Source organism: Cuculus canorus, chromosome 3 (assembly GCF_017976375.1).
Source record: "Cuculus canorus isolate bCucCan1 chromosome 3, bCucCan1.pri, whole genome shotgun sequence".
Lineage (NCBI taxonomy): Eukaryota > Metazoa > Chordata > Aves > Cuculiformes > Cuculidae > Cuculus > Cuculus canorus.
The window spans coordinates 74411802-74434366 of NC_071403.1; the positions used below are offsets into that span (position 1 = coordinate 74411802).

The 22565-nt window shown below is 43.6% G+C and overlaps 1 protein-coding gene across 5 annotated transcripts in view; it reads left to right on the forward strand.

Annotated features, from left to right (window-relative positions):
* The window catches only part of SYNDIG1 (synapse differentiation inducing 1), a 100048-nt gene that overhangs the window by 61329 nt on the left and 16154 nt on the right, over positions 1-22565 (forward strand). For 2 of the 5 annotated variants that reach the window (XM_054063940.1, XM_054063941.1), the window contains exon 4: positions 19367-21396. The exons of 1 other annotated variant lie outside the window; for it this stretch is intronic. In XM_054063940.1, the coding sequence (XP_053919915.1) occupies positions 19367-19525 (159 nt within the window). In that variant the 3' untranslated portion in view covers positions 19526-21396. 2 more of the 5 variants (XM_054063943.1, XM_054063942.1) reach the window with 2 other exon arrangements.

Sequence of the window (22565 nt, forward strand, 5' to 3'; positions counted from 1 at the left end):
GACAAGGATCCCTATTGTGCTAGGTGCTCTACAAATCAAAGCTAAAACCTTGGAAATGATAAGAAAAATGCATGAGCCTGTCCTCAAGGGCTTACAGCTCAAAAACAGTGAGAGCAAGACAGGGAACAGGAGCAGACGAGGAGAGGGGAGCACTGGTCACCATGGCAGACGGCTGCTTTAGACCTCAGGCTGCATAGTTATCATGAAGTCATTTAGCACTGAGCAAATAATGAAAACAGTTGTTCATGAATATTTTAGTGGAATATTTTCAGAAAGGGTGTATTTCTATCATGAAGCATGTATTAGCCCAGTGGGGCAGAGAGATGAAAGAGGGAGAGAGAAGAGGAGGGGAGGAGAAGAGGAGAGTGAGCAAGCTCTGAAATAATTATCAAACCCGTCCCCAAGTGAATGACTTCTGATGGATGAATGCAACAAAGATATCAGACCAGGACAGACTTTGTGCCTCACTAGCACAGCCCTCCTTCTGTAGCTGTACTGTGCAGCGTGAAAGATGTTTAAGCAGCCACCCGGTTTATGTCTGCACCCACACTTTCACCCTGCTCATTTGCTGTCACCTCTGGATGTCACCTGTCCTTTCCTCTTCCATATCCTTTTGTGTAAAACACCAATGAGATGTGTCTGTTTCTCCTCATCTCCCCTCACCACGTGGTTGAAATCACTGAGCGAGTTTTGAAGACTTGGTCTCCAGGGGCAGACAGGAAACCTGGGGAGGGGCTGACAAGGGGTAATGGTTTTAGGCTGAAAGAGGGGAGATTTAGATGAGAGATTAGGAAGAAATATTTTCCTGTGAGGGTGGTGGAGCACTGGCACAGGTTGCCCAGAGAAGTCGTGGATGCCCCCTCCCTGGTGGTGTTCAAGCACAGATTGGTTGAGGCTTTGAGCAATGTGATGCAGTGGGAGGTGTCCCTGCCCGTGGCAGGTGATTTGGAACTGGATGACCTTTAATGTCCTTTCCAACCCAAACCATTCTGTGATTCTATGATTCTATGATCCTATGATCTTTTTCGCTACTCTGCTCTTACTCAGAGACCCATGTAGTTAGTAAGTACAGAGTACTCGTGTACTGTCAGCAGCTGATAGGTGGCAACAAGTGTGGCACACTGATCCTTACCACAAAAAGTGGCATCCTCTATTTAACAAGTATGAAGTGTTTTCAACTGGCTTTCACAGGCAAAACAAAGGCAAGCTTACAGCAGTCCTCTGCCTGCATGTATGTGATGGAGTAGTTTTGAAAACAAGATGGGCAAACTAAAGGAAGTTACATGTGAAAGGGATTGTCTCTGTAATGACTATCTTCCTGACAGATGCTTTGCACATTCTACTCCCAGTACCTTAAAGGGAAGTAACTGGAGAGCAAGAAGCAAAGTCTTTTCAAATCAAAGGGAGCCTGCTCTCACTGCTGAGGTTTACATTTCAAGGAATGAGTCTTCTGTTCAACCAAGGCATCCTGCCGATGCTTTTATCCGTCTTCACTAAAAGAGTGTGGCATACGGGTCATGTCTTCCTGCAGTGAATGTGTTTGTGCATTCCCTGCCTCTCTGCAGCAATCCTGCTCAGCACAGGACGTGCATACAGGGATACACACACAAGTACATCACCCTCCTGCTGACAGGGACCTGGTGTCTACACCAGCCGCTGTTCAAGCTTGACCTAAGACAAGCCAACTGGCTATAGAGGGCAGCTTTTGATTTTTATTGTTCCTTACTTCTGGCAGACAAAGCAATGCCAATTAAATTGTGTGGAGTGAGATATTTGCTGTATTTATGCAATAGAATGAAGGAGAGGGAAAGAGAAAAGAACCAGACTTCATGTTCTTGTTTGTACACTCTGGAATAATTTGATATTAAAAAACTTGGCCAGGTTGTTGATGACTCCTCAGAACCACTAGGAGGTATCCTTATTAGCAATCTGTGCTCTCCCTCGTTGACCATTAGGACTTATGTTTGTATGCTAATGGGTTTCCAATGAGAAAGAGCCCTACCCCTGTGGAGCAGTTCATTAAAGGGAGAAGAGACCTTTGGGATGGTCTCTACCTTCCACAAGTTATCATGAAAGCAGCAAATATTCTGACTGGGGGCCCCATGAATCAAAAATAAAATACTCCCAGCATGCTAATGGAAGAACTGCTGCAACTCTGCTCCTTCCTGCTCCTTTCTCTTAGTATGGCAATATGAGATTCAGGGAGTGAGCTATCTTGCAGCGAGAAAAGAGTATTGTAAAGTGATTATTGCAGGCGTTCGTAAGATGCTGGGGGAAGAGAGGATACCTAAGCGAGAGAATCCTTGGGGATACATCTCAAGCCAGTTTGCATTCTTCCTGAGGGCAGGAATAATCACTGACTCAGGCACAAGGAAGGTTTATTAGCTGGATGTTCTTGCCGTCATAGAGGTGAAACCAGCAGCTCTGTGCTGCAAGACCTGCAGGGGTCCCTCACTTTGCTTTTGCATAAGGCACTGCAGCCGTGGGGGTCTCACTGATCTTTCTGTGACACCACCACACAAGCTCGGGGAAGGCTGTTATTAGTGCTCAGGCAGGTGACTCACTCCTCAGCAGCAGCATTCCTGGAGGGCTTCCCTGATCTCTCACAAATGTTCTGCCCTGCTCACCATGCAGCAGAAGGATGAGCAAAGCCTTTCCAACTCACTTTGGCTGCTGCTGGGCTTCTTCCAGCTGCTCACCCTGGGAAGGTGGTGCTGCTGCCTGGATGTTTTCTGTACACCCACACCCCAGCTCTGCCGAGAGCTCTGTTCTTGCTGAAACTCTCAGCGTGTGACATACCACAACTTCCACCCTTCAGACAACCTGCACACATTTCAAAGGACAGAGATAATGTGCGCAAAACACAAAAGCAGGGTTGCTGTTTGGGTAGAAGAAAGAGTAAACTAGGAGCAGAGCGGCAACAAGAGAAGCAGAACTGAGTTACAAGAGATCAAAGGGGAAGAAATCTACAAATGGACAGAAGGACACTGAGGCAGCAAAGCGTATCCAGAGAAGAACAACAAAGCTGAGGAAGGGGATGGAGAACAAATCTTATGAGGAGTGACCAAGTGAATTGGTTAGCCTAGAGGAAAAGAGGCTGAGAGGAGAACTCATTGCTCTCTGCAGCTCCCTGAAAGAAGGTTGTGGTGAGGTGAGTATTGGTCTCTTCTCCCAAGTAACAAGGGATAGGACAAGAGGAAATGGCCTCAAGTTGTGCCAGGGGAGATTTGGTTTGGATATTAGAAATTTCTTCACTGAAAGGGTCCTCGGGCACCGGAACAGCTGTCCAAGGAAGTAGTTGAGTCACCATCCCTGGAAATATTTAAAAGATGGGTAGATGAGGTGCTCAGGGACATGGTTTAGTAGTGGACAGGTACAGTTGGACTTCATGATCTCAAATGCCTTTTCCAATTGCACAGTTCTATTATTCTGCAGGGAAAGAGCAAGGGCTGAGACAAAACCATTTAATAAGCTCCTCACACATGCAAGCCACAGCACCATTGAAACACAGAACTGTTTGCCTGGGGGTACTGTTGTTATAGGAGAGAGGACTTTCGGTGCTCAGGAGATGAGAGGCTGGTATCTGGTAGCATGACAATACTGCAGTGTGTTACTGCTGGAGAACATGGAGTTCTTGTCTTGCAGACACTGAGTCATAAGAAAGACAGAGCAGTCATTTCAGGGTGTTGACAGTTTAATACAAGGTTAAACCTTCCATTTCCATGCCAACAGCAATGGTGACAAATACAAATGAATTGTTTCAGGTCAGCTGATGAGCTTTTCCTGTAGTAAAAACTGAGGTATTTGCGAGTCCTCTTCCACTGAGTATGGAGTTGAGTCAAGAGATGAACGCGCCCTCCACAGTTTCTTCAGCCTGTGCAGAGGTGTTACTGGCATTAGTAGATGCTGGTGGGTGTCTGGGTAGGATGCCTGTCTTACAGAACATGATTTTTCTCCTTATTCATTCTTTTCACATACAAAGACAATTTTGGAGGCTACACATGAAGGATGGGGAGTATCTTCTTTGCACTGCAGTGATCACACTACCTACCAACTGCAGTTTCCAGGTCTGCCCCACGATACAAGCAACTTAGGAATAATTTTCTTAGTATCCCCCTCGGGGGTGTTTTCCTAGGTAGCGGAGTCAGCTTCAGGTCTGCATTCAGTAGCAGGCACAATATAGAATCACAGAATCATGGAATGATTTGGGTTGGAAGGGACCTTAGAGATCATCCTGTTCCAAGCGGCCTGCCATGGGCAGGGACACCTTCCATTCCATCAGGTTGCTCAAAGCCTCACCCAGCCTGGCCTTGAACACCTCCAGGGATGGGGCATCCACCATTTCTCTGCGCAACCTGTGCCAGGGCCTCACCACCCTCACAGCAAAGAATTTCTTCGTAATAGCTCATCTAAACCTCCCCTCTTCCAGCTTAAAACTGTTCCCCCTCATCCTATGACTGTGCTCCCTAAATGACACGTATCCCCATAGGTCCAGACCATGTCTCTCAGGAGGGTCATTACTCCACAAGTCATCCCAGCCCTACAAGGGGAGCAGCTTCCTCAAAAACGATCACACTAGTGAAGAAGAAATATATGTTTGTTACTGAAAAGCAATTAAAAATTGAATGCATAATGACTGATATTTGAAACAAATGAAAATTTATCCACCAAAGTTTTGTTAATTTGTTAAGAGTGTTTGTGTGTATGTAGATATGGTATGCATTTCAGAGTTTGTTTGAGAACTTTCATGCCTCAGAAGTTGTTCAACAAACATTCTGAAAAGTTTGGAGGATCTCATATCACTATGTTTTCCAACAGAACAAACCAAATCCCTATTTTCAATTGGAAATAAATTTTTCATCTGAAAAGTTTGGTTAATGTGTATATACATGTTAAAAAAAAAAGAAACCAACTAAGAAAAGATCAAAAGCAATGTGAAATACTTCACATTTATCTACATTAGACTGCTTAAATTAATTCTCATTATTTTATTTTTTAAATTCTCTTAGCACACATTTCTGTTCAACACGTTTTTTGGACACTGTTTTCTGCCGTTGCGCAGAAAGAAATACCATATTTAATGCTTAGTGTCTTGCCTGTATATCATACAATCATAGAATCATTAAGGTTGGAAAAGACCTCTAAGATCATCAAGTCCAACCATCAGCCCAACAGCACCGTGCCTGCTAAACCATGTCCTGAAGCGCCACATCTACACACTTTCTGAACCCCTTCAGGGATGGAGACTCCATCACTTCCCTGAGCAGCCTTTTCAATTCTTTACCACTCTTTCAGTAATGAAATTTTTCCTAATATCCAATCTAAACCAGCCCTGGCATAACTTGAGGCCATTTCGTCTTGTCCTATCCCTTGTTATTTGGAAGAAGAGACCCGCACCCACCTCACCACAACATCCTTTCAGGGAGCTGTAGGGAGCGATGAGGTCTCCCCTCAGTCTTCTCCTCTTCTTGAGGCTAAACAGCCACAGTTCCCCCAGGAGCTCCTTGTAAGACTTGTTTTCTAGACCCTTCTTCAGCTTTGTTGCCCTTCTCTGGACATGCTCCAGCAGCTCAATGTCTTTCCTGTTAGTCTCAAATGCAGTTTGGGTTGTTTTAGTATTATAGAAGGTCTCTTACTTCTTCTTTTCTGCTCCAGAGCTTTTAAAACTTTCCTCCTGAGTTTTAGTCTTCTGAAATGCCATAGTTTTATCTTTTATGGGACTTTAATCAATTTTTTTTTAAGCCATGTAAATATAGAACCTATTCTAAAACAGTAATAACAGTAAGAAAATGGGAGAAATAAAAGAAAATTCATTAAATCTTGTTTTAAAAGAAGTATGTCTCTTATAAAGACAGAAACCCACTTTATTCCCATACTTGTCATCAAATCAGAAGTTTCTGGTGAAAATGGGAACAGAAGTCTGAGCAGAAGACCTAAGGGAGCCAGTAGTTCACAGTGGGTTTTTTGCATACTTTAATCAAGATTAAACAGATTTTTTTTACATCAAAACACTGTGACTTTAGCTATTATGCTAAATAGTTTCAATTTTTGTATCAGCAAAGTCAATTGTCTTTTGTTAAATAAATACAGGAATAGCATATTAGCAAAATGGATTAATTTGGCAATAGTAAACCTGTGTTGTAAACCAACAATGCTGAACTCTCCTAAGAATAGATGAAACTCCTGGGTCAGACCAGGGGTCCATCCAACCCAGTAACCTGACTCCAGTGGTTCTAATAGAAGATAGGAACAGAGGTTTTAAGAGTAGAGCAAGCATACTGGGGGGAGCCTTCGAGAAAGCTGGAGAGGGGCTCTTTATCAGCGGGTGCAGGGGTAGGGTGAGGGAGGAAAATTTTAAGCTGAAAGACAGGAGATTTAGATGAGATATTAGGACAAAATGTTTTTTTCTGTGAGGGTGGTGAGGCACTGGCACAAGTTGTCCAGAAAAGTCATGTCTGCCCCATCCCTGGAGGTGTTCAAGGCCAGGTTGGATGAGGCTTTGAGCAACCTGATCCAGTGGGAGGTATCTTTGCCCATGGCAGAGGGGCTGGAACTGGATAAGCTTTAAGATCCCATGCAACCCAAACCAATCTAGGATTCTATGGTTCTCTCTACTTCTGTAATACTTTCTTAATGTTCCCAAATAATATCTACAGTATGTGCTTTGGTAAAAGTTGAGAGATGATTTGAGAAATACAGCTTCTAAGAGAATTCTCCTTTGAGACTGCCCTTTGATATAAAATACTTTGCTGGTGAGTTCAGTAGGGAAAAAAGTACAATTTGACATCTCTGGTGTCAGAGGGAGCAGAGATCAGAGTGTCCTTTATGATCTTCTTCACCATTTTTCAGGGAATTAAATATTTAATAAAGGGGGGGGGGGAGAATGTGTATGCAATTTAATGAAATGTTTTATTTGACCAAAGCACGATATTTTGTTTTATGTAGGGAGGAGGTGATAATCATTTTAATCAGAAGAGAAAAGTAACACATCACATTTTTAAAACACCTTAGTGTCTGCTAGAAAGAGATAATTTTGCCCAGGGCCATTTATATCTCTGTCTCACAGGGATTCCCAAAGCTTTGAGGCACTTGAAGCAAGACTTTCATGGTACCCTGCTGGGTTGCTACCATCCTCTGGGCTTAGAGCCAAAGTCAGGAGATGGGAAAGTGCAGACTATGAGAGAAGGGAGCTGCCACTGGTGGTGGGAAAGGGTGGTGGGTAGGAAAAGAGGTATGTGAAGTTTCAGTCCTACTTTTTATCCCTGGGCTCTGTAAGGCCACGCCAGGCACTTACTACTTGCCCTTGGGAAAGCGAACCACCAACAGCTAGCAGGAATTGAATTTATGACTTGCTGCTATTTAGTTATCTTACAGCTCTATTGTCTGTGAGGACGTTCCTGATGCAATCAATAGCAAATCAAGCCTAGGCATTTCCTTTCTGCTACCATACACAGGTAATCCATACACTAGGGAAATCTGCAGTTTGTATTAATTTTTTGTGGCCTTTGTATTTGTCTGTCTGTCCATCTGTCCATTCACCCTCACTGATAACTTTTCAAACCATTGGCCAATTTTGGTCATCAAGTAAGCAGAACAGTAGTTCTCCCATAGGTAATGAAGTCCGTTTGTTGTTCAGAAAAGCATAGAGCAAGGCAAAGGCCAAATCATAGAATCACAGAATCATTAAGGCTGGAAAAGACCTCTAAGATCATCAGGTCCAACCATCAGCCAACCCTACTTTGCCTACTAAACCATATCCCAAAGCGTCAGATCTACACACTTCTTGAACGCCTCCAAGGGTGGAGACTCCACCACTTCCCTGGGCAGCCTCTTCCACTGATTCATCACTCTTTCAGTAAAGAAACTTTTCCTGATATCCAGTCTAAATCTTCCCTGGCACAACTTAAGGCCATTTCCTCTCATTCTATTGCTAGTTACCAGGGAGAAGAGACCAGCACCCACCTTACTACAACCTCCTTTCAGGTAGCTGGTAGAATTAACCCCAGCTGGACACTATTGCCTAGAGCAATCATGACAGACTAAACAACCCAAGGTCCCTCAGCCGCCCGTCATAACTGCTTTGCTCCAGACCTTTCCCCAACTTCGTACCCCTTCTCTGGACATGCTTCAGCCCCTCAAGGTCCTTCTTGTAGAGACGGGCCCAAAACTGAACACCGGCTTCAAGGTGCAGCCTCACCAGTGCCGAGTATAGGAGGATAATCCCTTCCCTACTCCTGCTGGCCACATCATTTCTGGTGCAAATCAGGATGCTGTTGGCATCCTGCTCTGAATGTAGCTTTTTCCAAATGTAGGAACCTACCTGCAGCAGGTCCTTCAGTGGACCCCTAGCAAAGTCATCACAGGGCTTTAAAAGCCCTGCTTTTGCCTGTGAAACAGAGAGAGAAACTTCTCTGGTTATATTTGCGTATAATGAAATTGACAGTGAATAACAGCTTTCACAGCTTTGTACAACTGTCAAATCTTCACAATATCACAGAATGATTGAGGTTGGAAGTGACCTCTAGAGATAGCCTAGATCATCCTCCCTGCTCAAGCAGATTCATAGAGCAGGTTGCTCAGGATCATATCCAGTGGAGTTTTGAATATGTCCAAGAATACTCCACAGACTCTTGGTGACCTCTGTTGCTGACCACATACCAGATACAATATCAGGAGACTCTTGACAGTCCTGAAATGCAAACTCATCTGTGGTATGGTCCAGTCAGTCCCAATCCAGATCTTGTGACGGGGGTAGATGCAGCATGGACAAAAAGTACCTCATGGTGTCCCCTGCATTGAGGGCAACTTCTCCCAACTCACAAAACGAAACCTGAAAACTAGGAATCACTTCCAGATTTCTCTTCCTCGGTAATGCCCACATTTTAAACTCTGTGTCTTCACATAAAGAAGAAACAATCAGTCATCAAAACAGGAGAAATAAAGGAGCCCATTGGGACTGAATTGGTCAGTAATAGTTGGCCGATAAACTTAAGTTGTACCTAGATATGTGCATCCAGCCTCTAGGCAGATGATGAATATGTCTATTTGTGGGAATGCAAATCCATGTCAGCTACATATAAGTCTGTGAGGGCGCGCGAACGTGTGTGTGTGTGTGTGTGTATGTCTATGTATAAACTAGGCCTCACCACATGTTACCTTTCCCAAATGTTCTCTTTGATCACAAAATGGCAACATCTGCTCAAAGGCTAGAAGCAAAGTACTGGGGGGAGATCATAATCTTTTCCATAAATATCCAAATTCCTGTATATGCCAGGAATACAGTATTGCTGTTGTATCACAGGCTGAGGTCTCATGCTCTCAAGTGCAATCAAATGAACTGCTGTTGCTGTGGAGCTTGTCTAAAAACATCTCTCCGCATTCTGCTCATCCAGGCCTTTGACGCCTGCTGTTCTCATTATTATACTCTTGTTTTTCAAAGTGCCGAAATCTCGGACATTTATAGTTGTATCTGCACTTGAATACACAATCAAACACCACAGGCAGCACCAGCCAGGGGCTGAATCACGTCCTTCCCTACGTCATATTTTCAAATTCCAGCAGAAAACATTGATACAAAAATGATCTGACGCCTCAAACACAGATGTTATGAAAGTTGAACATGCAGAAGAGGCAGCTTCATCTGATTCTCCATTTACACCCTCTTCTCCCCAATCACATTCTCTTCCCCTGACCCTTTCATGGGTTTCCAGGTCTAAATATTGTTCCCAGTACATCTCCTTACATCAACACAGCATCATTTAACTTGGTGGCAGTAGAAATCCCATTCTCAGGCCTCATGTTTTTACCTGCCCTGTCACCGTTCAGGAGCTTGGTGGGATTTTGGCCAGGCTGGAAGTTCCTCTGCTGTTGCAGAGCAAAGAAGGCGATGCTCACGAAGAAGGAAATACCGCTTGAAGTTCTTGCTGGAGTAATATTTGGTTAAACGACACCTGTCCTTGAAATGTAATAAAAGAGACTACTCTAGACACAGGAGAGTCACCAGCCTGCCCTTTTCAGTGCCCGCACAAAGGTTCCTGTTCCTGCTTTCACTGCAATGAACCCGTTGTTTGCTCTATTGCCGTGCTGAACAGTCAAGAGAAGGAAGGAGCTGAGTCAGGTCAGAGGGGTTGCTGCTGGGAAGCAGCAAGTGTCCAATTCAGTGCACTCACATAATAGAATCATAGAATAGTTAGGTTGGAAAGGACCCAATGGATCATTGAGTCCAACCATTCCTAACAGTCCCTAAACCATGCCTCTCAGCACCTCATCTACCTGTCCTTTCAACACCTCCAGGGAAGGTGGCTCAAGAGCCTCTCTCTAATTTTCGTGTAGGCCCTCTTTAAGTACTGGAAGGCTGCTTTATGCTCTCCCCAGAGCCTTCTCCAGGCTGAACAAGCCAAACTCTCTCAGCCTGTCCTCATATGGGAGGTGCTCCAGCACTGAGGTCATCTTCATAGCCTCCTCTGGATTCACTCTGACAGATCCATGTCGTTCCTATGCTGAGGACTCCAGAACTGAACACAAGGCTCCAGGTGAAGTCTCACGAGAGCTAAGCAGAGGGGCAGAATGACCTCCCTGCTCTGCTGGCTTTGGATGTAGCCCAGCCTGCTGAGGGCACAACCCTGTATACTAGAATGAGGGTTCACTGATGAAAGAAATCCTTCAGGACTATATTTTCACATTGGATTTTGTTTTGTCACTCTGAGGAGCAGCAGAGCACTTAGGACATGTGGCAAAGCCTCTAGCAAAGCAGCTGCATATGCCAGTTTATCCCCTCTCCATGTGTTAACAAAACTCTGGTGACATCCTTCTATTACCCTTTTGTCACTGCTACCCAAGTACTGGTAGTATTTCAGCATTGTCCCAGGGGAAGTTCTGTGTGGATAGGCATTTGCTCTCTCAAGGTCCTATTCAGCCATCCCATCTGGATCTCATTGCTACAAGACAGTGAGAGAGCAGGATGTGATCAAGATCTTACGCTTTAAGTCTTCTAAATGCTCAGAGTGCGGCTGCTCCCTCACTGAAGGAAAGACATCAATCCCAAGCAAGTTCTCTAGTCTCTATCAGCACTGTGGATGGGAATTTCCACAAGATGACCCAGCAACTGGGTTTGGACACAGTAGTTAAGAAGGCTAGCTTAGGCTAGGTTGGATGCCTTCATCTGAAGAGGAAATGCAACTTAAGTGTCAGCAGACATTAGGTGGAACATCGAACCCAGGAGGTTTGTGTATCTGTTTAGGAGTGCCTGCATTTCAGGTGATGCATGCTCTGTTTCCACAGCAAGTTCCAGGCAGGGAATGGCTGTTTATGACTAATGTGTATTTCCTGGGCCAACTTCCCCATAGAAATGATGAAACCTCCAGAAGAGCTCCTAAGTAGCTGAAAGGCACGTTGCCTCAGGCTGAAGATTTTATTACGCTATGGGCACAACAGAAATTACAAAGAACCATTTGTCATTTATTTAGATCTCTATTTCTGCCTGTGGAACTGTTCAATGGGACTCCATAGTCCCTTTGATGCTCTCGCGACGACTGAAAACTATCCTTTCATGTCCCAACCCTTATGTCAGGTGTCTGACAGCCCAGTGCTTTCCCTTGCTGATTGGCACCTCCCTGCTGTCATTCATGGTTACGAGGTGAATCCTGACTTCATCCTTCCCCCACATGTATCTTTAGGAAAGACTCTATAGTCTTTCACTCACTGTCAGTGAAAATAAGTAATGTGAGCCTGAAGGGAGAAGATATTGCCCTGAAATTGTGATCAGCAAAAGTACAACTCGGGCAAGTTAAAAAAAGTAGCCAGTTTTTTCGATTAGAAGAAATGCAGGAGAAGATACTGGAGCAAAAGTGTTTTCTGTGTGAGTTTCTCCTAGATTATCTTTAAGGTCCCTTCCAACTCAAACCACTCTATGATTCTGTGGTATTTTTTTGCATGGATCTGGCCAATGGCTGCACGGAGCTTGTGCGTTCCTGCTCCCTGCTGGCCATTTCTTCCCATGAAGTGAAAAGAAGTCCTCTCAATAGCTGACCAAAGGGATCAAGACACCCGCTTCTCCTCCTACATGGAGCCATTCCTGCTCTCCAGACTCAGGCAGATGAGAAAGAATTAATAATTGTGATCAATGTGTTTCATGTTTACAGATACAGTGTACTGGAAGGTATTTTGTGAGTGTGATATATGAGTCACTGTGGATGCAGTAGAGTTTTTTGGCCTTGCAGCTGTGGAGGTACAGTATTCATCTTCTCCCAGCCTATAAAACATGTAGCCCAGAGACATGATGAATATGTTTTGCAAAAGCTCAAGTGGAAACTCCAGGGAAGTTCCTTGAAGGTATTTCTAAACAACAAGACAGTCATTTTATTATTTGAACAAAGTAAGGTAAACCTTCCAGCTCTCCTTACCCCTTCTTCCTCTGCCCCTCCTCACTTTCCTGGCTTACTTCCAAAGCCTCTAAAGAGAGGATTGACATGGGGCTGGTATTTGCTCAAGACCCTCTTTTCATCTTTGGAGTACCCATGTGCCAGAAAGTTGATAGTTTTATCTGGGCATTCAGAGAACCCAGACCAAGAGAAAATAAAGAGGCAGGAGTAGTCCAGGGACACAAAACCTTTGCAAGAAAAGTATCTCATCTTCTGGCTGTGCAGTGAGGGAACTTGCCTGGTGCTATGCGATAAATTATCCCCCATTCATAATTCATGACTTGTCTTGCACTTGTCCCCTGCCCTGTTTATCAAACCTGTTGGTCCCACTGCTGCCCAAAGAGTGTATTAAATTGGTTCATCAATCACCTGACTGCCAGCCACAGTCTTGCCAAAGAAAGGAAGAAGCAAATGGATAGATCCATAGATAATGTAATTTTTATTAGGAAAACACTTACTTCTGCATCCACTGTTAAACCCATTTGAATAGCTGTCTGTATTCCTTACTACTTAAATTAAGGGACTTAGCTGAAGAGGCTGCAGTGAATTAAGTCTTTTGTTGGTAAGGAAGGCATTTGGATCTTCATTCTTGCATCAGTCAGTCTTGGCTGCATTACTCTCCAGAGTCAAGCATGATGGTCTAGTTAATATTAGATTATTATTCAGCACAGTAATATTCATAGCTGAGACTTTGCTTTTCAGGGCAAAGAAGTAACAAAAGCAAATATTGCTTTAGTGAGTCCAGAGCTGAGTCTGCAAGGAGGAATTCACAGATATCCATTTCCAGGCTGGTTATGAATGGCAAAGAGTGTGTTTGTACCATTTGGTACATCAACCTTATGGGGTTGGCAAGGGCCCTGGTGGTGCACATTACCCCATCCCCATCTCTAATTGAGCAGAAAAGCCTGGAGGAATGCAGGTATTTGTCATCTTAGGCAAAGCTTCTCTGTAGACTGGAGCATCTGTGGCACCGGGCGCTGTACAAATCATGACCCTCACAGGCACTGTGGACATCCAGGATGGGGTTGTTTAGTGCAAGTGGACATAGCATCAATCTAACACATCCTGCCTTGTGGTAGTTGGTAGTCTAGCACACTGTAAATGTCACCTCATTTTTAACCAAATTTTGATGAGTATTTTCTTGCTTGATATTTTTATGTGAAATACAGGATTTTATTTTTTTAATTAGCTAAAACCGACTTTTTTTCTTTTTCTGAGAAATTTTAATCATGGTGGCATTGTGCAAACATTTCTCGTTTGACCCAAAAACAGGTGTTGAAAAAGGAGAATGGGTTTGTTTTGACGCCTGAGGTCCCAGTGTTGTGGCTGGCTGCAATGACTCAGAAGCGTACACAACAGATATCACTCTCTGTACTTGTACCTCTTTTGGCTCCGGATATTTGAATTTCTGCGTCTGCTTGTCTATATGCAGTGTCTGATTGTAGGCTTAGGTAGACATTCCTTCTAAATAGAGAAGTTTTATCTTTCAGCTAGCAGTACCGAGGTACAGACACTGTGAAGACCAAGGAACAGCCTCACCACTGTATGCATTTAGATGTCCTGGTTTGGTTTTGGTTTTAATGACTATAGTTTTCACCTTTCCTACCGCTTCAAGGAAAAGCTGGTGAGACTCAGTCTGATCGGGCTCTTTAATCTACAAAAGACATTTCCTCTTCTCATTTCACCCATGGCGATCACTAGAGCACAGGCTTTCCAGGTATGGAAGTCACCACTTCCTTGTGTAAGGCATCAAATGATCTGGGTCATAAGCTGTTGGATGGGTACCCAACCCAAGGGACTTCCTCAAAGTTCAAAGAGATACAAAAGATCTGATCTCTGTTTAAAAAATAAATAAATAAAAAATGAAGAAAATCAGCTTGTTTGTAGCCAGATGCTAACCTATTCAAATTGGCTTCAATTGCATTTTGTGTAGTTACTATTTGCCGGATCTGTTTAGCTTAATCCTGCAGAAATGCTGCAGTTTGCATATAGTGACGCTGGGGAGTAATGGTGTTACAGTTTATCCCCAGTCCAGCTTGATTGGCAGCTAAATGTGAACAGTTGTGTCCCAATTTCCTTCCCCTACCCCAGGAAAAGGGCAAAGAAAAATGACAGAAAAAGACGTGTGGGTTGGAAACTAAAACAGCTCTAAAGAAGTAATAATAATGAAGAATCATAGAATCACTAGGTTGGAAAAGACCTCTTAGATCATCAAGTCCAAGCATTCCTATCTGCCACTAAGCCATGTCCTTGAGCACCTCGTCTACCCGTCTTTTAAATACCTCCAGGGATGGTGACTCAATCACTTCCCTGGGCAGCCTCTGCCAGGGACCAATGACCCTTTCTGTGAAAAATTTCTTCCTGATATCCAATCTGAACCTCCCCTGGCACAGCCTGGGGCCATTCCCCCTTGTCCTGTCCCCTGTCACTCGGGAGAAGAGGCCAGCACCCCCCTCTTCACAACCTCCTTTCAGGTAGTTGTAGAGAGCAATAAGGTCTCCCCTCAGCCTCCTCTTCTCCAGGCTAAACAACCCTAGTTCCCTCAGCCGCTCCTCACTCCTCGTAAGACTTATTCTCCAGCCCCTTTACCAGCTTTGTTGCTCATCTCTGGACACACTCCAGAGCCTCAACTATGAATAAGAAAATAATAAAATATACACAAATCTATGACATTGTATCACCTCCCCTGTCAATGACTATGTCACCATTGGTGGTACAGAGCAGGCACAGGGAAAAGTCGTGGGCTGGACTCAGGAACGCATGGATCTGGGATCAGGGACAAAAAGGCAGACAAAGTCCTCACTGGACATCAGCCATCAAAGAAAAAGGCTTAAGCCTTGTGATCCTTCAGTTATATACCAAGTATGACGTATATGGGCTGGAATTTTCTGTTGGTCAGTTTGGGGTCACCTCTCATGTCCACCCCCCACCCTGCAGGTGCAACCCTTTTCCACCCCTTTGACTTACAGCATTCCATCAGCTCAACAATGGCATTGGTTTCTATAGGAATAAGTATAAGCAATGGCCTTTCTGCATCCCAGTGCCCTGTTTTATCACTTCTAGAAACAGACAGTGTCTGAGAAACATGAAGTTAGCTTTCCGAAAATGAAGTCAAACAAGACTTAGCTGAAGGGAGAAAACTGATTCTACTTTAACTATTTTACTAACTTTACTTACAACATTGGCCTCAATTGCATTTTGTAGAGTAAATATTTGCCAGATTTGTTTAGCTTAGTCCTGCAGAAATGTGCAATTTGAGTATAGTGACACCAGGGAGTAATGGGATGGTTTTATGAAGTAGGGAATAGCAACAAAAAAATTTCTTTGTGATAAGCAAACCCTTCCAGACTAGTTTTACACTGGTGGAAAATGGTTTCTGTGTTGATGGTTTCTCCATCCCAATGGAAACTTTTCTGAATGGAATAAAGGAAGAGCATATGATTGTCCTTCCCATGGGTCCTTACCAATGCACTCTACATTCAGAATTCCATATAGGGGGGATTTGATTTTGCTAAGTCACAAAAATATGCATTAGGTTAAAAGAAAATAAACAACTCCCACACAAGCTGGTAATTTGTTTGAAACTAGAAGTTCTGTGAAAGCTCAGACCTGTTCCCCAAGCAAAATCAAGCTATATTGTAAAGACAGGAACTGAAAAAATCAGCACCTCTGTGGCAACATGTGACTAATACAAGACATCTGGTTTTGCTGGGCTGAACATTTTAATGAGAAGCTGGATTTTCATCATAGGTCCAATCCCTTCACAAAGGTCAGGGCTGTCCTCAAAGAGCCCTTCAAGAGAAAAACCTGTTCTTTGTGAGCAGGTTTGTCACTGGGTTGAAGATCCTATCAGAAAAAAAAAGCTAATAGTGCTTTACAAATCAGCCTTCTGAATCCCTTTGGGTTGTTCAACACATCATTTTGAGTAAATCCGACATCTTTTATTGGATCCAATCAAGACATACTGTCAAGTTTTCAGATCATTTGACACTTTGGCTAAAGGTTTCTTTTCCCTTTGAGTTTCCGTCTGTTTTTAAGTAGAAAAAAATACTGGTTTGAAACTGTATAGAGTTTAATTTAAAAGAGGTCAATCCAAAATGTTGCAGAATTTTCCATAACATAATGTGACATTTCAGAAATGTCAAAATGAAATGTTCCAGCTTTTTCTACTTTTTCCTCAATTTGGGGGGTTGAAACTGTTTACCTCAGTTTATTCAAAGGCTCAAATAGCTTCGGTGCTGCACATTTACTTTTGCCTGAGAAATGTAACCTAACTTCTGTTAAGAAGAGCCTCTCTGTTCAGGTCTTTTATCAATGCTGTGATGGGTAGCAGATGCCTGAAGAAAATCTTTGAGGAGACATGAATCATAGAATGGTTTGGGTTAGAAGGGACGTCAAGGCCCATCCAGTTCCAACCCCATTGCCTTAGGCAGGGACACTTTCCACTACATCAGGTTGCTCAAAGCCTCATCCAACCTGGCCTTGAACACCTCCAGGGATGGGGCATCCACAGCTTCTCTGGGCAACCTGTGCCAGTGCCTCACCACCCCCAGAGGAAAACATTTCTTCCTAAGATCTCATCTAAACCTCCCCTCTTTCAGCTTAAAACTGTTTCATCCTGTCCCTGCACTTCCTGTTAAAGAGCCCCTCCACAGCTTTCCAGTAGGCCTTTTTACGTCTTGGAAGACTGCTATAAGGTCCCCCCAGAGCCTTCTCTTATCCAGGCTGAACAAGCCTAACTCTTTCAGCCTGTCCTCATATGGGAGGTGCTCCAGCCCTCAGATCATCTTTGTGACCTCCTCTGGACTCGCTCTAACAGATCAATGTCCTCCCTGTGCTGAAGACTGCAGAACTGGACACAGGACTCCAGGTGAAGTCTCCTGAGAGCAGAGTAGAGGGGCAGAATCCCTTCCCTCGACCTGCTGGTCACACTTCTTTTGATGACCAACATTTTCTCTACTTTCCTTGCCAAGACTCTTAAATGACCCTAAGAAATATTTCCATGATCCCTGAAACCCCTAGATTTTTTTCTGGAAAAGATTCTTCTCTTGAGGTCCTATAGAAGTTCAGAAAATCCGTGTCACCTGCTGAGGGGCCTGGCTGAACAGGACATGACCCGGAGTTGTTTATTTGTTACTGTTCCTATATTACCATTTTCTTCCTATCTGCACTCTACTATTTCTCTCTTTCTCTCTTTCAATATGTATTGTTTTACATTGTTACAGCCTGAAATATTATAAAGCATCATGCTTAAAAAAATTAGGTTGATGAATGAGAAGAGACGGTTCTCCTAATAAAGTCATTGACAGAAAGGCCAGAAGCCTTCTTTCCAGAGTGGAAGCTTGTCATTCAGCTGCTGTAAATTGCTCTGAGTAGCAAGAGAGTAAAAAAAAAAAAAAAAAGAAAAGGCAAAAATAGAGCAATAGATGACACTGAAGCAGAAAATGTCCCAGCAAATCGATCATTTGTGGAGAAATACAATTAAAGGATTACAAATTCCTCAATCATGGTAACAAGGGAACAAAGGCTGTCTCTGAACTTATGGATCTCATTTGCTTCTACAAGACTTTTCTCGTATGTGACAGATCTGTTACCGGCTGCTGGGTGACTTTGCTGTTATCACACCACAGTCTATAAAAATGACATCCTCCTTTTGTCATTCTGCAAGACTGAGACCCACTGAAGTGGCATTAGGTGGTCTTGTTGATGATTAGATCAGTCCTGTCCAATTTTACCTTTCCTTTGCCTGTTTTGAGCAAGACTTTTTCTTTATCTTGCCTCCAGGGCTCGGGGGTGCCTGGAAGGTGTGTTAGAAGAACTGATACTTGAATACTTCTCAGACTTGAGGTATAGCTTTCTGCAGTGGCCATCCCATTGACATCAGTGTGACTGTGGGATCACAACAGGGGACAATCCCCACTCAGCTGTGATTCTGATTTCTGTGTTCATTATTGAGAACTCTACTAACAAGCTGTAGCTTTGTGAGGTTTGTTGTGCTGAAGCCTAAATGCTTTCAATACAACTTTGGGAACTTCAGCTGATCAGGTTGAATTCAAAGCACCTGCTTGGATACTCAAAGATACATAAAAGATGTGATATAATTACCAGAGCTTTGGATTAGTCTTCTGAACTACTGGAAACCATAGCAAGAGACACAGAAACCACTTTAACACCATCAAAATGGGAACTCTTCTTTCAGCTGACAGATCCAGGGGAGATGCCTAGGGGAGAAGACCATGGCTCCAACACCTATTGAGCATGTGCATCATTCCTCTGATAATCAAGGGAAATGACCTTCTCGTGTGCCTAAGTGTTCATCTGCATCAAGGCTGACAAGTTGCCTACTAGCTCTGCATTCCTAGGTGCTTGTCCTGCGCTAGAGATCAGGCCCGAGTTAGATGCAAGGAAACTGGTGGTGTCTGGCGTCTCTGTACTGCCTTGGAAGGGAAAATTCAGCCCCTCTTGTCCTTGTCCAGGTGAGAACAGATTGAACATTTCACCTGACTTGGAAGAATGTTTTTGTGCAAGTGGCATTTTTAAAGGGTTTTTCCCTTGTTACCTTTCCCATCCAGGCTGGAATTCAGCCACCTCACAGAAAAAGGATTGTAGCTGTGTCTGGAAGGGACATATCAGACCCTTGGCTCACAGCCCATTTGTCTATGTCATCAGGGGAGGCTGAGCCATCTCAGAAATCATCATGATGCATAGTATTAAATCTTAGGATATGTTTAAGCTTAAAGGCACTTAAAAGTACCATTTGTGATGCCTTTGGTTTCATCATCATCCTAGCTGTGCAAATAAGCTTATTTGTCTAAAAACATATCTGTTTTCTAACCAGTTACTGTCATATCCCAGGACCATGTTTCACCCAAAAAATGAGCATCACATCTTCATTTCCAGATGAAACAAATAAATATATTATATTGTTGTTGTTATATGTCTTGCAGACAAACAAAGCAGTAGCCAAGGGGGACTTCCACCATGCAAGCTCCAACTCCCGTCGAGCACTCTTCCTGGCTGTCCTGTCCATCACAATCGGAACTGGCATCTACGTTGGGGTGGCTGTGGCTCTTATTGCCTATCTGTCCAAAAACAATCACTTATGAGCCTCAGGAAAGAGGGAGAACCAGCCACCCAGCACCTGCACTGCAGAACTCCCCAGCAGATCAGAATGCATGATTTTTCCAAAAAGATCAAGAAGCAAACAAACACCTTCTGGGGGGGCAGGTACAGGATAAGATGGGTTTGTACATTATTATAGGGTGGGTAGCTGGCTGGGGTGAGGAGAGTTCCATCATTTGTGATGCACAAGTTTTGCTTCTCTTCATTAACACCAGTACAAGAAAGAAAGAGAGAAAGAGCAAAAGAGAAAAGGAAAAAGATAAAGAGAGAAAGAAAAAGGAAAACCAAAGGAAGGCAGCTAGGGTAGGTGTGGAGAAAAGTGTTTTGCCTATGTCTTCTTTGCAATATGGTGTTTACAAGAAGCTGGCAAAATGAGCTGTTCTTTTAATACCTTCTTGGTTACCTGAACTTTGCAGCCAGCATGAGTTTGTGCTTGGTTTGCTTGTTAAGCACGGCACCGAGGTCTGGGAAAGCATGAACAGTGGTTGGTTCTCTGAAAGAGCAATATAACAACAGGAGGAAGAATATGTTTTCTTTTTTTTGAATGCAGGACTCATTTGCCTAAGTGCGAAGCAGAGACCTCAGCGCAGAATGGCATTGCCTACACCTCTTGTGTCCATAGGTTTCCATGGAATGAGAAAAGGAAATAAAAAATATTTTTTTCTTTCCTACCCTTGTTTTTGGATTACGATGTGACCTACAGGCTCATCCAGTGCAGAATGGCTGAGGCTACTGCAAGACTTGGCTCCACAGACTGAGTGTGAGGTCAAAGTAGCATGGGATCTGTTGTAAAATCAACTCCTCCATCCAGTCACATTGTGATAACAGCACATTCCTGTGGCATATTGCTTGTCTGGGTTACTCCGCCTTACCGTGGGGACCTGCAAAGCAGTCAATGCAAGAAACCTCGGGGGGGTAAAAATGCAGACTGAAATATTGATCAATTTTAAATCAAACATCATGATAAAGCATGGGAATTAACCAGGAGAAGGAATGCTTTCTACATTTCTGAGGTGCTGCTCATTCACCAAGCAGTGAAGGACCCCACTCAGATTATAAGCTTACAGCTCATCCATGGACCAGGGACACAGCATAGCCATGGAGAGACAAGCATTTCCCTTGCTAAGCAGTGCAATGGTACATTGCAAGGGAATTATCCTTACTTCACTGACTGAAATGATACATTTTTTTCTTCTTTACTCCTTCCTTACAGTCACTCTTCTATTTTTTTTGGTCTTACAGATGTACCATTTCATCCCGCCAAGGGTCTATCAGGATTGATAGATATGTATCTACATATATATACACACAGAGAAGAGAGGAACTGATCAAAAAAATAAGCATTTTATTAGTCACTGCCTTGTGTTTTACAAACATGATTTCTTTACCCGAGAATGTCATCAAAGATTTTTTTTTTCCAACTTTGTATTGTGTGTCAGCTTTGCTCTGGGACTATTTTTCTCTTCTGTTTTGGGGTTGACATTATTTTGGTTTTCATTTGACTGTTTTTATTTTATGGGGAAGGGGGACAAACGCATCCAAAACTATTTTTCTGCTAGTTATACAGTTTATTAAAACACATGATATACAGATGCTGATGATCTGTGTGATATATTATTTGGATGGACCTGAAGCATCAGACCAAGTGAACATTGCCTCAGTACTCTGAATTCAGCTACCCAGAGAAGTATCCATATGGAACATCCATGGACCAAAAAGCCTGTTGCAGTCACTGACAATTCTTCTTTAGAACTGATTTGTTGGCCTTCAGACTAAGCATGGAGAATAACAATATAGTGGTAGTCATAGAAATATAGAATCATAGAATCATTAGGTTTGGAAAAGACCTCTAAGACCATCCAGTCCAATGCCACTATGCCTACTAAACTATGTCTCAAAGCACCACATCTACACACTTTTTTTAACATCTACAGGGATGGGAAGTCCACTACTGCCCTGGGCAGCCTCTTCCAGTGCTTCACCACACTTTCAGTAAAGAATTTTTTCCTAATATCCAACCTAAACCTCCCCTGGTGCAGCTTGAGGCTGTTTCCTCTCATCCTATCTCTTCTTACTTGGGAGAAGAGACCAGCACCCACCTCACCACAACCACCTTTCAGGGAGCTGTAGAGACCGATGAGGTCTCCCCTCAGCCTCCCCTTTTCCAGGCTAATCAATCCCAGTTCCTTCATCTTCACCTGTTCTTAGCTGCTGCTAAAGATGAGGGCCCAGTAAATAAAACAAGGATAAGGAATTGGTTGGATGGTCCCATTCAGAGAGTAGTGGTCAACGGCTCAATATGTCCAGGTGGAGATCCGTGACAAGTGGTGCCCTCAGGGGTCTGTACTGGGACCAGAGCTGTGTAATATTTTCATCAATGACACAGACAGAGAGATCAAGTGCACCCTCACCAAGTTTGCAGATAACATCAAGCTAAGTTGTGCAGTTGTCACACTAGAAGGATAGGATGTCATCCAGAGGGACCTGGACAAGCTGGAGAAGCGGGCCTTTGTGAACCTCATGAGGTTCAACAGAGCCAAGTGCTAAGTCCTGCACCCGGGCTGGGGCAAACTGCAGTTTCAATACAGGATGGAGAACGACATGATTGAGAGCAGCCCTGTGGAGAAGAACTTGTGGGCACTTGTCAGGGCTGGCTCTCAAAACCACTAGTGTTTGGGCCCCCTCTGACCTGCAGAGTCAAAGAGGGAGGGTTGTTTGATACCTGCACAGCAAACCAGATAACAACAAGTCTCCCAGGGTAAAATGAAATGCAGTGCTTAATTTAGACACATAACCAAAATAACAAACCAGATAGTCAGGTGCACTCCAAGTAGCATCTTCCCAAAGTCACTAAAACAGATCTCAATCTGGTTAGATGACAGTCTGACACCCTGAACACAGCCAAGGTCACAAAACAAAACTCTGATTTGATCCAACACACCAAAATGCTAGGAAAGTAAAAGACAGCACAGTAAGATAAGCAAGAAAGAAAGAGGGAAAATGTAGAGGGGGCGGGGGGTAGGT